The sequence below is a fragment of the Galeopterus variegatus genome, unplaced genomic scaffold (assembly GCF_000696425.1).
Source record: "Galeopterus variegatus unplaced genomic scaffold, G_variegatus-3.0.2 Scaffold654, whole genome shotgun sequence".
Classification (NCBI taxonomy): Eukaryota; Metazoa; Chordata; class Mammalia; order Dermoptera; family Cynocephalidae; genus Galeopterus; species Galeopterus variegatus.
This window is the reverse complement of record NW_007726765.1, coordinates 573,245-589,437: the sequence shown is the minus strand read 5'-3', so window position 1 is coordinate 589,437 and position 16,193 is coordinate 573,245. Positions and strand designations below refer to the sequence as shown.

Sequence of the window (16,193 nt, the reverse complement as noted above, 5' to 3'; positions counted from 1 at the left end):
TCCTTCAGTGGGACAGTTCTGAGACACATTCTACACAGTTCCTCGGAGGGTCCCCAGCAAGATTGAATGCCAGCTGCCCACAGCAGTAACTAGGTCAGGATATACCCTTTATTAACTCTTCTCCCTTCCCTGACTCATTCTCCTCAAACTCTCACTCCAGCCTCGTGGGACACCCTCCCAAATAACTTACCTGCACTCAGGTCCTTGCTTCAAGCTCTGCTTTTGGGGAACCTAAACTAAGGCAGGTACAAATCCCCAGTATGGGAGGAATGATCCTAGCCTAACCTGAGTGATAGTGACAGAATGAAGGGTCAGGAGCTGTCCCCTCACTTCACATTTGTCACCTGTCTGTAATTTCACATGCACAGCCCTGGAGGGCATTGGAAATGATTCAGAGATAGGAAGAATGACCTCATGTCCTGGATGACATAATCAAGGCTCAAAAAGATCTTGACCAGCTGAAGCAAGGTGGTCACCACCACCAACAGGATGAAATTTAAATGAGATGGATAAGGAGGGCCACGTTTAAGTTCAAAAAGGAAACCAATTGCCCATGTACTGGACATAATAGTCAGTAGTGGTCATAAGAGTTGCCCATGTGAAACAAAGGGCTGAGGGGTTTTTCATTGATCACAAGCTCACTGTAAGTCAAAGTTTTAAAAAAAGCTAAAGCAACAGGGGTGGGGTGGGGAGTTGGTAGAAGCATCCAGATCAGGGATCGGATCCACAAAGCTCTGTGTGGTCCAGCTCCAGCTCACCTCCACTAAGCCATGTCCTGGACTCCCCACCGATTAGACACTGTAACACTCCTCTCAGGTGCTACTTTAGAGCCACTAGGTCTCCCCTGTCATAGGGCCTTTGCTTAGCTGTGCCAGCCCAGCCTTGGCAGTGGCCACTGGCTCAGTGTGGGCTCTTCACATGGGCACAACCAACAGGGCCTTTGCCTTCTGCTGCCCTTGGTTTTCTCCTGTTGACACTGAAGCATGAGATGCTTTGGGACCCCGTGGTCACATACACAACCTGGCAGTGTAGGTGAGTTAACACCCAATGGGACAAACCTTTCACCAATGGGAGACAGAAGCCAATAGGTAAATTCTTCCCCCTTCCTTCCTCTAGCGGAAGTTCCTGAGTAGTGGTTGTTCTTATGGTCCCCTGGAAGATGGAGATCAATCAATCCGATGCACTTTATACCAGGTAATAGCCACCTTGTGAAGCAACCTTCATACTGACAACCCCCTCTCCTCCATTTCCTGCCTGCTTACACCTGCTCCATGGATTATACTTCTGAATAAAGTCCTTGCACATAAGCCTTTGCCTCAGGTTCTGTTTTCTGGAGAACTCAGGCTAAGACTGAGATTGTCTTAAGTATCCCTAAAGCCAGAGGAAACTCACGTGCTCTGGCTTAGGCTTGGATGGCCTGATGTAATCACTGTGTCAAGGACGAGGGGCTTAGGCCATGGAGGAGAAGGGGCTGTACAGATGTCAGAGGGGCAGGATGGGACAACCACTGTGTCCACCAAGCAGGAGAGGGCTCTGTCTTGTCCAGCAATGACTATTTCCTGCTAGTTCCTTAAACTATCCCATTTCCAGTTCTATGGGGGTGTTTCTCCTCACAATTTCTGACATCTAATAAAGCAGAGGTGATGGTAAAATTAAAATTTAGCATCTTTCATTTCTGTAATCTTTTCTTTCACAAGTTTGATCAAGAAATTGTAACCACTATGTAGATTTCAATCACCCCTTCGGCAGAGAAGAAATGTTACATAGTGTTTTCTTTAAATGAAATCTGCCATGATTCCTCAGCCCTGTAGTTTAGGCAAAAGTTCATTCTCCGTTATCATTAAGGTCCCACCCCACTCTCCAGGTAAAGCTTGAGAAGTCTGGTACAGAGCAAACATCCGGGGGACCCTTCAGATCTTTTTTCTGTGCTGGTTGCTGTTCCCCTCGCTCAGGCTAGTGGCAGTCCTGCTGCCCTGATCACATGTCAACCTGGGAGTCTTTGCTGAACTTGAGTTCCTGCTTTGAGACCCTTCCTGGTGCTTAGAGACAGCCCTGTGGTCCACTTTGGAGAACCCAGACCTCAGCATCTCCTTAATCACCTGGGAACACACTTCTTCTTCTTCCCAACATGACATGACACAACAGTGGTACTGATCTCTGTCCACCCAGCCTGATCTCAGAGCATTTAGGTCAGAGGTCACAAATTGATAGCTAGCCTGACAGGCAAATACTGCCCATGGCCCTGTTTTATCATTTTATATACAAAACTGGGAATTTCATGTGTAAATGCAGATTTCTAGCTTCTCTGGAGAAATCAGAATTATTGGTAGTGCTGGCTACTGATTCCCTCATGACAGCAGCTGGCTGGACTAAGGAGCAGTTGATTGCTTGCTTCAGGTGGGACGTGTGCTCACCTGTTTAGGAAGGTCCCTATCTTTACTTATGACTTCACACCTGGCCTCTGTGGGCATTTTGGTGGGAGTATTAAATTTATTCCATTAATTCACTAAATACTTATTGAGCACCTTTTAAGTGTCAGGCCTTGTTCTAGGCACGGAGTACATAGCAATGGCAACAAGGCCCAAGGACCCTGTTTTGATGGAGCTTCTATTTTGACGGGGAAGACTTCATTTAAAAAAATAGACATGTTAATATTTGATATGTCAGGTGATGATAATAACTGCTCTGAAAATCATAAAGCAGGTGAAGCGTAATGAAAGGTCATGAGTTAGGGTGGGGGCAGGTAAGGTGCTATTCTGTAGAAGGGGATAAGGTGACATTTAAGCAGAGACTAAAGGCAATGAAGGCTTTGTGAAGCCAGGAAGACAGATTTTGTCTCCAGGCTACCCCTGTTAAGGCCTCTGAAGCAAGGGAACCAGCAGAAAGGCCTTCTTGAAATATTCCAAGTTAAAATACAGAGGTGAAACCACCAAGAGTTTTCATTCATTTTTATTTTTGCATTCCAGTAGAAGCTAAACATAAACTAATGTCTTTTTAAGTTTTTAGTTTCATTGTTGTAAACATTTTTAGTAGATAAAGCTAAAATTCAAATACGGTATTTACCCTTCTGGGGGAGTGAATCAATCCTATTTTATTCTCTATATTTTGGGGATCTGGCCTTTCTGCTTTAGTCATAGGGCTCATAGAGCAAGCTTTTCTAATTTGATTTTTGGATGAGGCCATAGTATATTCCTTTAGGTTCTTTTCTTGGGTTATGATCACAGCTCATGTTCAACCACTACAAGCTGCCTGATCATACACCAGGATTTGGTTATCCACATAAACATGATGCTGTTGTGAGTTCACTTTTCTATTTAGAGAAGCCCGTCAGCTAGAAATACCTCCACCTTATTTCCCAGACGCATGCGTGCTGAGCTAGTAGCCAAAATAGCCCCTTGAGTAAGTGGCAGCTTTAAAAACCATCCAGCTGCTGCTGACTTCCAACTAGAAGGTCAGCAAAGGAAAGTGGAAGTTGGATTCTGAACGATCAAGGTGCCCACAGGAATTTAGTAGTTGTCGAGATTTTGGAGACTTGAACTAGAGTGGGGCTTCTCCTTGGATTTCTTGCCTGTTGCTATTTTTGTCTTCTCTTCGGACTTCAAGATGAATGTGCAGGCTTGCTCTAGGTGTGGGTATGGGGTTTATCCTGCTGAGAAGATCAGCTGTATAGATCAGGTCAGTAGACATTTCTTGGCCTCTGGGCATAATAACAAACATGGGAGATTTAACTTCTCACTTATGGGGGTTTTTATTGATCCACAAGAAAAAGACATGTTTTCTCATCTTTATTCACTTCTACCCATTTCTATGTCTTCTATATTGTCTCAAAAAAAATAAAATAAAATAAGGAGTAGAAGAAAGTCATTCATTTATTTAACATATTATAGCCATGTGTGTGGTTTAAAATTTTTTTATTACTATTTCGTCTCTAAAGCTCAATTTTTTTTTTGCCCTAAAATACATAAGAATCCTGAATCTGGGGGTGGGAAGGGTAATTGTTAAATCTTTTCCCTATGATTTCTAGATATGGCATAAAGCGTGTTTTCACTGTGAAGTTTGCAAGATGATGCTCTCTGTTAATAACTTTGTGAGTCACCAGAAAAGGCCGTACTGTCATGCGTAAGTGTCTGATGCCCTTCTCCACTGCCTCTTGAGTTTTGTTTGTTTTTCAGCAAGTAGCCAACTAAAGGTTCAGATCATGTACTCCAGAGTTAAGTCTAAGAAATGTCTTCCCAAAAGTGTTCACTTACATCCGATCATCGAAGAGACCTAAGATGGGATTTTATGCAATGAATAGAAAATTTCTTATAAGCAAAAGATCAAATCTATCTACTATGACCTCATGTCAAATTATTTTTTATTTATTTATTTTTAAAAAGGTGACCAGTAGGGGGATCTTAACCCTTAACTGGGTGTTGTCAGCACCATGCTCTCCCAAGTGAGCTAACCAGCCATCCCTATAGAGTGATCCAAACCCTTGGCTTTGGTGTTATCAGCACCACAATCTCCCAAGTGAGCCACGGGCCAGCCCCCCTCATGTCAAATTATTAAATATTGTTCAGAACAATGTGATTGCCGTGAAGATGCACATAGCTCTTTAAAGTGTTTTCTTTTAAATCATTTTAGAATCCTTTTCTATTTTTCAGCAAGTTTTCAAGTGGTTGTTTCCAGTTAAATTTGATCTTTAAGTTATATGTGTTCAATTTGGTTTGCTTTTTGTAAGACTTGTTATGTTCTGCCTGGAAAATCATGAACTTACTTATTAAGTTTTACATTTATTGATTTTTACAAAATGACTGTACATTTAAGAATAGTCACTCAATTATCTTGGATAAAGTGCATTTCTAATTTTGATTGGTATCTATTTTTTGTAGCCATAACCCCAAGAACAACACTTTCACGAGTGTCTATCACACTCCTTTAAATCTAAACACGAGGAAGTCTCCAGAGGCCATCGGTGGGGTAAGTTACTTAATTTTGCTTTTCAAAATAGCCTTTAAAGAAAATCCTTTTGTTTAGGCACCTTTTAGGTTTTTAAGTGTCTCTGTTTATATGTGAACCTGTCCATTTCCTCCAGGTACACATGTAAAGTGCATTTAAGTAACAAATGTTGCTGTTTGTCCTTCCACAATATTAGGGACCGATACACAGGATAATCTAGGTTTAATAATACTCGCGGTCTCTGACTCCAGTGTAATCTTTGTGTCTGGCCAGCTCTGGACCCATTGATGACATTATACAATAGGCCCTGCATACACTAGGTGCTTAACACATAAAACAAAGTTTAAATCATTGGACTATATTACAGGGGCCTTTCTTTTCTTCCCCCAGGATATTTTGGGATAGAAAATTTAAAACCTCTAGTTCCATACTCTCAGATCTCTCTGAATTTGGTAGTTGCTTCAGATTGTTTGGAGCCTCTCTTTCCCCTTGGAGTAGGGATAGGCCAAAGATATTTTGATTTAGAAATTAAGTTTGGTTTGGGAGGTGGGGGGTTGGGGTGGGGAGGTAGACAAGGAGGCCACATTGATAAACCCAACCTCTTAAAAAATCAGCAGTGGAGTTTTGTCAAATAATCCGCTATTGGTGGAAATCTTGCATCTAGTAAAGTGATGAATCATTGGACTTCTCTTGTTTATGCCTCATAAGAAGTTTCTCTGTGGGATAAAGCTTTGGTGGCTTTTTAAAATTAGACAATTGCCCACGAGGTGGAAGGCTGTCTAGTAATCTCTCCTCACCAGAGATTCCCTTCCTGAAGTTCCCCCACCTCACACTGGCTCTGTTGCCCACCCAGCCTGTTCTCTTCCTTAAGAAAATGTGTCTGAGATAGAGCTCATGTCCTTGCCAGGTGGCTCTCTGCACATTCTGCCAAGATACCTAATTTCACTAAGTGCTTTGCACTGATTGTGAGTTTGTTATTACTTTTATTTAACAAGCTTAGACAGAATTTACTTGCTTAATTCATTTAATACACATTACAACCTAATGAAGTAGATACTGTTATTATCCCATTTTATTGGTGAGGAAACTGAGGCTCAGAGAGTTGTTCAGACACTATTGATTTCTGAGGATTTACAAGGTTAAGAATTCACAAGCAATCCTAAATTACTGAGAAGGCTAATTCTTTCAGGACTTTGTTTCCATCTTTTGGTGTCTGAGGGCAGCTACATGAAATTGCAATAAATACTGAGTTTAGCTCTTACTTAGACAGAGTGTCAAATGCTTAGCTAAACTCTTTATGTTACCTCTTTTGTTGTTTACCAGAACCCTCTGTAATATTATATTATGGTTGAGGAAGCTGAGGCTCACAGAGGTTGAGCAACTTGCCCAGTTTCATCCAGCTAGTTGGGTACAAATCCACACCTGTCTGACTTTAGAACCCATTTCACTGGCCCACTTCCACATATGGCAAACTAGAGGGAGCAAACTCTCCCGAAGAAAAAAAATGCATTTGTTTGTGTGTTCAAATATCCAGATATTTCTGCAGTTGTGCAACCAGAGTTTGATGGATGAAACACAAGGAGATGTACTCATACATCAGAATGCTAGTTGTGTGTATTACACTAGCCACAAAATATCCATAATGTCTGTACTTTTCTACCCTGCCCTAAGCCTCAGCTGGCATGTTCCCACTTTACAATCACACAACAAGTTACACAATATTTGCCTTTCTTTGAAATAGTAGTGGACTCACTTTCTTTGAACTATGTATGACAGGCCCAACCTGGAGCAAGGCTAGGATTATCGCAGGTTCTATTTCCAGCCTAGGACAGTAATGTGAGCATCCCAGGAAGCCTGTGTGTGTGCATTTGTTTTCGCCTATGTGACTGTATGTATGTGTATACGTATGTGTGCATATGGAGAGTGTGTGTGTGTGCGTATGTAGGTGTGAATATGTGTGCACATGCAGACATTTGTGTTCATGTGAGTGTGTGCATGTATACATATTTGTGTGTATTGTGTACATGTGTGTGGTATGTGCATATGCATGTGGTATATGTTTATGTGTATGTGTGTATATAATAAGTGTGGATTGGTGAGCATGGATGTATGTGTGTGTATATGATGTTTGTATGTGTGTGTGTACATGTGTATGTGGTGTGTGTATGGATGTGGTGTGTGTGTGGATGTACCTGCGTGCACGCATGTGTGTGTACCAAATGGCTGACTATGGAGATCACCATTTCCTCCTTTCCCACCAGGAAAGATTGAAATGAATAACCATGTCCCTTCTAGGTCCCAGATCTTACAACCGCCCCAGGGTGTGTGATGGATTACTTGTTTACCCCCTTGCTTCTCTGACAGACTTTTCCAACTGAATGGAAAATAAATTCATCATTCACGTGCTAAAATAAAAAGAGGAAAGAAAGGGATACTTCAGTGATAGTGATGAAAGAGAAGAGTTGGGTGAAGATTTTGAGCTGGCATTTGAAGTAGCTTTACAGTCTTCTGTTTCCTAAATGTCACTCTTTGAAAAATAAATATTTACCAAGACAGAATTTTGTGTTTGGGAAGATGTGAATGGAATTTTTAGAAGAATAAAACATCTAGATTCTCTTCTACTCAGAGAATGAACTTCAGCCCTTAATGTTTCCTTACACCCCTAGTAAAATTTATGGCTTTTATTCCTCTTCCTGTTTCCTTAGTGCAATCATTAATCTCACGGGAGGTCTCTGGGTGAGGCAAGCCGTCCCCAGTGGTAGGTTTGTACTATGGGTGAGGGTAGCAAATATGACTCTCTGGAAGTGGGATAGAATATTTATTTTGGTCATGTGTTTCTGATTCCTTAAGTACATGGTTCTCAAAGGGGGCAGTTTTACCCCACAGGGGACATTTGGTTATGTCTGGGGACACTTTTGATTGTCACAACTTGGAGGGGGTGGGGTAGTGTTGCATTTGGTGGGTAGAGACCTGGGATGCCGTTGAACGTTCTTCTTGAGGTGGTACCCTACAAATGATTAACTGGCCCCAAATACCAGTAGTGCTGCAGATGAGAAACCCTGCCTTAAGTATATTAATGTTGGTAATAATTTCTCAAAATACAAGGAAAAAAGCATGTAAAGATCTTTCCATTTATATATTTAAAAATATGCATACTGAAGCTGCATTAAGCATTATTAAGCAATAGCAAACCCGGAAAATTAGTGACAAAAATAGCCATTGATAGAGAATTAGAATTCCTTGGGTTTAGCTTTTAGCTTATTTCCTCATTATCTGTAAAATTAAGGCTTGTAAAATTTGCAGTTTCTGGACCCCATCTCAGACCTAATAAACTATGATATCTTGGTTTGGACCTAAGACCTTATTTTTTCTTTTATGGTTTGTCTTTTTATGTTCTCTTTAAGAAACCTTTGCCTATCCCAGCATCCTGAAGATGTTGTTGAGGTGTTAGTTTTCCCAAAATTGACCTATACATTCAATGCAATCCCAAAGACAGTCCTGGTGTTTTTTGGTAGATAGTTATGGATTGATTCTAAAGTCAATATGAAAACACAGAGGTTCAAGAATAGCCAAGAAATCTTGAAGAACAAGATTGAAGGACTTAGGTTACCAGATCTCAAGACTTACTGTAAAAGAGTAGTAATTTACTCAGTGTAGGACTGGCAGAAGAATAGACAAATAGACCAGCGGACTAGAATAGAAGGTCCTGAAATAGAGCTGCACATATGGGTATGTGGTCACTTGAGTTATGACAAAGGCACCACTGCAATTCAATGTAGCAAGGATGATCTTTGAATAAATGGTACTGCAGTGATTGGATATATGTATGGAAAAAATGAGCCTCGATTCCTACCTCACACCAACACACAAAAACTAACTCAAAGTGTATTGTAGATCAAGCTGTTAAAGGTAAAATTACAAAGCATAGGAGAATATCTCCATGAACTTGGGGAGCCAGCAGTTTAACAAGCCCCCTGGGTGATAGTTACAACGTGTAAAGTTAAGAACCACTACTCTAATGTCCGGTGGTTTCTGAGGTTACTCTAACTGGAATACCTCACGTTGTGTGATAAGCTCCTGGAGACTTTATCTCCATCTTTTTAATTGCACTGCTCTATAGAGCTTTGCACACAGCAGGTGCTCTGCATGTGCCACCTGGTGGGTGGTACAGATGAAAAGCCACAGTGAGACCCACAGCACGGTGTGCATTGTAGCACAGTTAAAATGTTTTGCAGTTGAGACTGAGGAAAATCCTCCCAATTTAGCTATGCATTACTTATTTTCTTTCTCTTCTCTGATGGAAACATTACTGACAACATCTTCATTGTGCAGATCGATGACCAAGAAGACAGTGAACAATTTAAATCGGTTTTTCACTGGGACATGAAATCCAAGGATGGGGCAGGTGCACCTGACAGGCAACCACTGGTGAATGAGGTGGGACAAGAGTGATAAATGGGTTTGGAAAAAAGACAGGATAACATAGGGTGCAAATGAAGTGTATTATTGTTGTTATTGCTTCTAGAGAAAATCAACTAGGTTTTCTTTTATGTGGCTAGTAATTCCAACTGGCTATGGAAGACCCCCATCAATGTGTCCCAGCATCCCCTCAAATATATAGGATCCAGTCCAGTACAAAGCTAGACACCATACTCCCCACCGCCAATCTCAGTTCCCTCTGTAGAGGTACCCACTGTTATCAGTCGTGTGGGTGTCCTTCCAGACTTTTTTCTGTTCCTTTACAAATCTATGCATGTATCATCTATCAATCTGTATATCTATCACCTATCTATCAAACTATGTATCTATCATCTGTCTATCAAACTCTCATCTATCTATCATCTAGATAGCTACTATCTATCTGTCTGTCTATCTATCTATCTAATCGATCTTTCTAGGACTTGCATCTGGCCATGCCTACCACCACTTGAATGAGTTACTTAACCACTTTTTGCTTCAGTTTTCTCATCCGTAAAGTGAGCTTCAAACAGTTCCTGACTCACAGAGCTATTGTGAAGATTAAAAGAGTAGATACCTACGATGATCTCAGAACCGTGGTGATATCACTGCTGTCAGCTCCTTGTGGTCTTTCAGACCGGGCCCTTGCTGTCTTCTTGCTTCTGTTCATAGCAGTCCACACTCCTGGGATCTACTCAACAAACATTTATTGAGTCTGTTCTGTGCTAGCCTTTTCCAGGCTTTTGGGATACATTAGTGAACAAAACACGAACATCCCTGCTGTTGTGGAACTGACCTAGAGTGGATGCAGTTCTTTCCTCCTTTGCTTTTGTCAACTGACCTCAGCCCTGGAGGTCCAGCTCACGTTCCATATTCCTGCACACAGCTGGGCCCATCTCCTACAGATTGCTTTTTCAAAAATTCCCATTGTATTCACCATTTGTACAGTACATTTAAACACATGAATGTTTTCTGATTGCTATTTGTTAAGTATGTTAGTTTATCTCCCAAGGTAGATCATAAGTATCTTAAAAGAGGACCTTTGTTTCCTCCCTTTTTAAAAAAATTTGCTTTTCTTTTTCCACGGTCATTGTCAATTGTCAAGTACATAACAGGTAGTAGGTTTCTGAAGCTTGTTTGAAAAATACTGATTAATCTCAGATTGCTGATCCACACCGATTCCCCCTGCCCAATCTTGGTGCAATGATGAGCAAAGAAATGTTAAGTTACATTTGGAATTTTCTACAACATAAGTGGATCTGAGGAAGTTCAATTGTTTAGGATATTAGGTCATTTTCTAATCTGAAAAAAAGGATGTTCTAGCTAGAGAGACCAAACATATCCTAATAGGAGTTTATAGTTTTTAGAGAATATCTATTTTATTTTGATGATGTATGTAAGTGTTGCCGGGAATGTGGGGTAGGTAGGAGGATCTTGCCAACCAAATGTGAGGAGTGTGTGTTTGTATGAGTTTATGTGCTTCCTTTGTAGAGAGCCTACTGGCCTGGATATGGGGAAGGGAATGCTTGGTGCCCAGGAGCTCTGCCAGACCCTGAAATCGTAAGGATGGTTGAGGCTCGAAAGTCCCTTGGTGAGGTAAGGGCCCTTGAAATTTCTTAGCAATTAGTTTGAATATTCCCTTATTTTTAAGATTATGGTAGATAGAATCATGCTCCCTTCCCCCAAAGATTCCCATGTCCTATTCCCTGGAACCCGTGTATGTTTCTTTACGAGACCAAAGAGACTTTGCAGACATGATTAAATTAAGGAGCTTGATTTAGGAAGATCCTGGATTATTAGGACCCAGTGTAATCATAAGGGTCTTTATAGTAAGGATGCAGGAGGGTCAGAGTCAGGAAAGGTGATGTGATGACAGAAACAGAGGCCAAAGCCACGTGGGGCCAAAAACCAAAGAATATGGAGTCCTCCAGAAGCTGGAAAAGGCAAAGGAACAGTTTCTGCTCTAGAACCTCCAGAAGGAACCAGCCCTTATGGCCCATTTGAAACTCCTGACCTCCATCCAGCACTGTAAGAGAGACCCTAGCAGGTTTTCATGTAGGGAAGGTGATTTTAGCTGGGATCGCAGAAGTCCATAACCATTTGCACACAGTGCCCTCTAGTTCTCTCCCCACACCTACTCTGTGAAGAATCTACTTTAGAAAATATTGCTAGTCTTTGTGACTTTTCCTTTAGAAAGTGGAAAGGAAAAAATAGAAACACAAATGCTAAGGTGATATTTCTCATTAGGAAAACATCAGAGATATTCAAAAATTGAGGAGGAAGAAATAACAGACATTTGCCTCCCATTGCTTTAGAACTATCTCTGGCAGACGAGTTACAGAAAACTCTCCTGTATATTAACTGCTGTGTTATCGTACAAGCCTTTGAGTTAAAGGGCATCCCTTGGGTTGCGCCAGGTTCCACATAATTTGATAGAAGCTTTGAAGGAGAAGCTCTTTGACCTGGGAAATATGAATTCTTTAATGTTGATGATGGTATTCAAATTGCCAGTTGAATACCATTTTCAAATTTATTCCATGTGACTGAAATAGTTCCCAAGTACCTTATGAATCCAATTTAACTAGTTGTATTGTAGTTTTATTAGCTCACATCCAATATCTTGTTAGTTCTCGTGATGACTTTGGTTCTGACCAACAGGAGTATACAGAAGACTACGAGCAACAGAGGGGCAAGGGCAGCTTTCCAGCCATGATCACACCTGCTTACCAAAGGGCCAAGAAAGCCAACCAGCTGGCCAGCCAAGTGAGCACCAATTATGCTAATTTTTGTTATTTATGAACCCCTGTGAGTCAGAAAAAAAAAGAGAGAGTGCTTTTGGGCAGTAGGTACCACTGGTGTTATACTACAGAGAAAACTGTGTTCTTATCTTTTTCCTGTCATTTATCCTCTGTACCTTGAAATTGGGCCACATCTATAAAATGGAGAGAGGACCATGTAGCTCACCCAAAGACTGGACTAAATACTTTTCTGAGGATGCTTTAGCATTCAGGACCCAGATTTTTAACTGGATGGCAGATCCTCCTGAAGAGTAGCATAGTTTGTTAAAAGCTCATTTTGGAGCCAGAATGCTGGGATTTGAATCCTGATTCTATCATTTACCAGCTGTGCAAACATGGGAAAATTACTTCACCTCTCTGTTTCTTGGCTATTCATTTGTAAAGTGGGGAAAACATGAGTCCTGCCAGTTGTGATTGTTGCAGAGATTAAGCAAGTTAACATCTGCTCAAGCTTAGCAGTGCCTGGCACTCTCTTGGACTTAGCACATTAGTACAGATGCTTTTTGAGGAGGAGACCATGATGCAAGCTATAGAAGCTTGCCACAGGTTTGTTTTGAGTGTAGCCCGATGGTGTAGCTTCCAGAGAGCTGCAGGAGAGGTCCTCACAGAGGCTGTGAAGTGGTGTGACCTTGACTCTGCGCTGTCTCCTCATCAGGTGGAATACAAGAGAGGACATGATGAACGCATCTCCAGGTTCACCACGGTGGCGGACACCCCAGAGCTGCTACGGGCCAAGGCAGGGGGACAGCTTCAAAGTGATGTAAGGAGTAATGGAGGCCAAGATGCAGTGGTTTTCATTTAAGATCCCCCCTTTCTTACCTGGAGGGGGAGGCAGGGAGACTGTAGAGGGCATCCTGGTCCTGCATGGGTGCCAGGAAGAACTTTCTAAGACCAAGGATGGTTGAGTCCAATAAGTCAGCTGGCACAGACCTTGCAAAAACTCTTTAGAGAGAAAACTTTAGCTCACATTAGTACTAAACTGGAGGTATCTGATCAATCTGAAAGAAATCTCTCTTGACACTGCAAATTAGAGAACATCATTCCTAAGCAGTTTCTACCAAGTGCCTTTTCATAGTGCAAATGTTCCATAGCATAGTAAGGCCAAGAACTTAGTGATGTTCTGAATGGGAGGTTGAATCACAAATCCAGTCTCACCTTAGTAAGTGGTTTCCAGTTGCCTTGACCTAGATCTGCTCTGGGGTTGAGAAGCCTCTGTTGTCTCCCAAATTTGACTGGCATCTCCTCGAGGGCAGGAGACTTATTCCTTTACCCAGCGCCACCACCTGGCCCACACCACGTGCAGCACAAGTATGTGTTGAATTCCACATTGAGTGCCTCCATGCGCCAGGCACTGTGCTGGTTTATGGGACTAAGAAAGTTAAATAAGATGCCCCTGGTCCACCAAGTTATAAGACAATGATGTGCCAATAGAGCTGTGACAGGGGACAGGCAGGGTGTCATGGGAGCCCATAGCAGGGCATCTCACTAGGATTGTCTTGTAGACAGTGGGATTGTGGCATGTGATTCTTTTTTTTTTTTCCATTTTCCAGGTGAGGTACACCGAGGACTATGAACGGCAGAGAGGGAAAGGCAGTTTTCCTGCTATGATCACACCTGCTTATCAGATAGCCAAAAGAGCCAACGAGCTGGCAAGTGATGTGAGTGTCCACAGCAATGTTGTCATGTTAGGTAGGAAGTGATAAGTTAACTTGGGCCTGGGGAATCAAATTCGTCTACTTTTGCATGTACCCTGGAGCCAGGAAGTAGCTTTCCTTCATAGTTTTCAATCAGTTTTATCATGAAAATGATCTGGCCCTATTATGTCTAAGACATATTCACTCCCTAGACCCAAAGAGAAAAAGAAAATTCCACAAGACATTCATTTCTACTCTTCTGGCCCCTGTGCATGGGAGGCTAAATTCACCAGGTTTATCCTTTCCCTTCAAACAGGTGAGGTACCATCAGCAATATCAAAAAGAAATGAAAGGAATGGCTGGCCCAGCTAATGGAGCTGAGGGCACCTTGACAAAGGAATGTGTCGACCAGTATGGCCAGGTACGTGCTATAGTGACTTCCTGCGAGACTGCCGTTTTCCATAGTCAGTTCTTAGTTTGGCCTCTTCCAGCCTGTGACACAGCCTATGACCATTTAACCAGGTGTTAGACTGTGTTTCATGTTTGCCCCATTCATGAAAGGTGGATATTCCAAGCCAGAAAGTAGTGGACGAATGATTACACAGAGCTCAACTTGACCTTCTTAGGAAAACAGATTCCAAGCACTTTTTTTCACTTGTTTTTAAGTAAAGGACCTATACTAATATGGTGGCTTGGCCAAGAACAAAGCACTCTCACCTGTTCTTTGAAGAATGGTCCCAAAGACTAAGACTGGCTGTATTAGTCCATTTTGTGTTGCTATACCAGAATACCTGAGACTGGGTAATTTATAAAGAACAGAGGTTTATTTGGCTTATGATTCTAGGACAGCTGCATCTAGCATGGGCCTCAGGCTGCTTCTGTTCATGGCGGAAAGTGGCAGGCAGCTGGTGGGTACAAGCAGATCACATGGCGAGAGGAAGCAAGAGAGAGAGAGAGGAGGTGCCAGGGTCTTTTAAACAACCAGCTGTCACGGGAACTAACAGAGCAAGAACTCACTCATTACTCCCCCACCTAGGGAGAGCATTAATCCATTCATGAGGGATCTGCCCCCATGACTCAAACAGCTCCCAACACTGCCACATCGGGGATCAGATTTCCATATGAGTTTTGGTGGGGACAACGCATCCAAACTCCTTCACCGGCTATGTTAAACCTGTCACTGCATAACATGAAAGGGACCAAAATGCATGTCTTAAAAAATATTGAGCATTTCACTGAGCAGTGGGCTCGATGTCTCAGAGAATGAGTTTCTTGTCTAGGTTGCTAGATAGAGCAGTACGCCAGAGAATGTGAACTCTTTTCCCAATTTCAATTCTTGAACGAACGACGTCTTGTCAGAGAATGAGAAGGTCAAGATGACCATTACAAGCTAATTTTTATATGCACAGCCCTCTGTATTTTCTGGTATTAGCCAGGTGTTGTAGGGGAGGAAAGAAGCATTATTTTTTCACAGTTGCCAGTAAAGAATATTGGAAGAGCAAGCGCATGTACTGGAAGAGTACATTCAATGGGTTTAAGTGATTTTTTTTTCTTAATTGGACAGTTGTTTAAATTATTTGGCAGTGAGTAGACCCTCTACAATGTATATGATGTATCCAATGTACCTGACTTATGAAAGGAAACCACAAAGAATTAATTTCTCTTCTCTAGAAAAGCAGGTTGCTGTACTTGGGCATATATTCGTGTGAGTCTTAGGATGTGTAGGAAGATATGTTGTGACCCCTTTACAAATGTCTGTTTGAGCAAAAATATTTGGTTTGATTTTAAGAGGCCATTTTATCAAATTCTATAAATAAATGGTCTTTTAGGGTTTTAAACTCTGTGAAAATATGTTTTTACTGGTTTCGTGTTTTAAATTTGTTGTTTAGAAGGCTCAAGATGACTTTAAAAAATCAGTTTTATTAAAAAAATCTGGCTTCTATATTCGGCAAAAAATATTTCATTCTGTATTTGGACAGTCTTATCTACTAGTTATAACACACACATGTAATTACATACATATATCTAGACATGTCTATATACACAGATAAAATGTAACTTCATGGTATCATAGTTGATTTTTGATTATTGGGACATTTTGATTGAAGCTTCCAGTCCTGACAATAACAAATACAAGAATTAAAGTGGGTGGTGTTTGATAGCGCTGTTAGCAGCTGTGGAGAGGACTCAGTCTAGTGTGGCATTTCACCGTGTGATTTAGCATGACTTGCCAGGGCATGAGTGGGAGGAAGAAACGGGCAGGCAGTCAGAGAAGCTATAAATATCTGTAGTGCCTGAAATGCCAAGCAATTCATTCTTCTTGTTAACAAGTAACTAGACTCACTAAAAAGACTATACCATA

At 41.6% G+C, this 16,193-nt stretch overlaps 1 protein-coding gene across 3 annotated transcripts in view; it reads left to right on the top strand.

Moving 5' to 3' along the window:
- The first annotated feature begins 3,359 nt into the window (after window positions 1-3,359).
- NRAP (nebulin-related anchoring protein) overlaps window positions 3,360-16,193 on the top strand; it is a 70,263-nt gene continuing 57,429 nt past the window's right edge. Inside the window, exons 1-9 of one of the 3 annotated variants that reach the window (XM_008571021.1) lie at window positions 3,360-3,675; window positions 4,025-4,119; window positions 4,875-4,962; window positions 9,274-9,378; window positions 10,891-10,995; window positions 12,058-12,162; window positions 12,853-12,957; window positions 13,748-13,855; window positions 14,148-14,252. In XM_008571021.1, coding sequence (XP_008569243.1) covers window positions 3,604-3,675; window positions 4,025-4,119; window positions 4,875-4,962; window positions 9,274-9,378; window positions 10,891-10,995; window positions 12,058-12,162; window positions 12,853-12,957; window positions 13,748-13,855; window positions 14,148-14,252 — 888 coding nt within the window. In that variant the 5' untranslated portion in view covers window positions 3,360-3,603. The remainder of the gene's footprint in view (window positions 3,676-4,024; window positions 4,120-4,874; window positions 4,963-9,273; window positions 9,379-10,890; window positions 10,996-12,057; window positions 12,163-12,852; window positions 12,958-13,747; window positions 13,856-14,147; window positions 14,253-16,193) is intronic. The other 2 variants (XM_008571023.1, XM_008571022.1) reach the window with 2 other exon arrangements.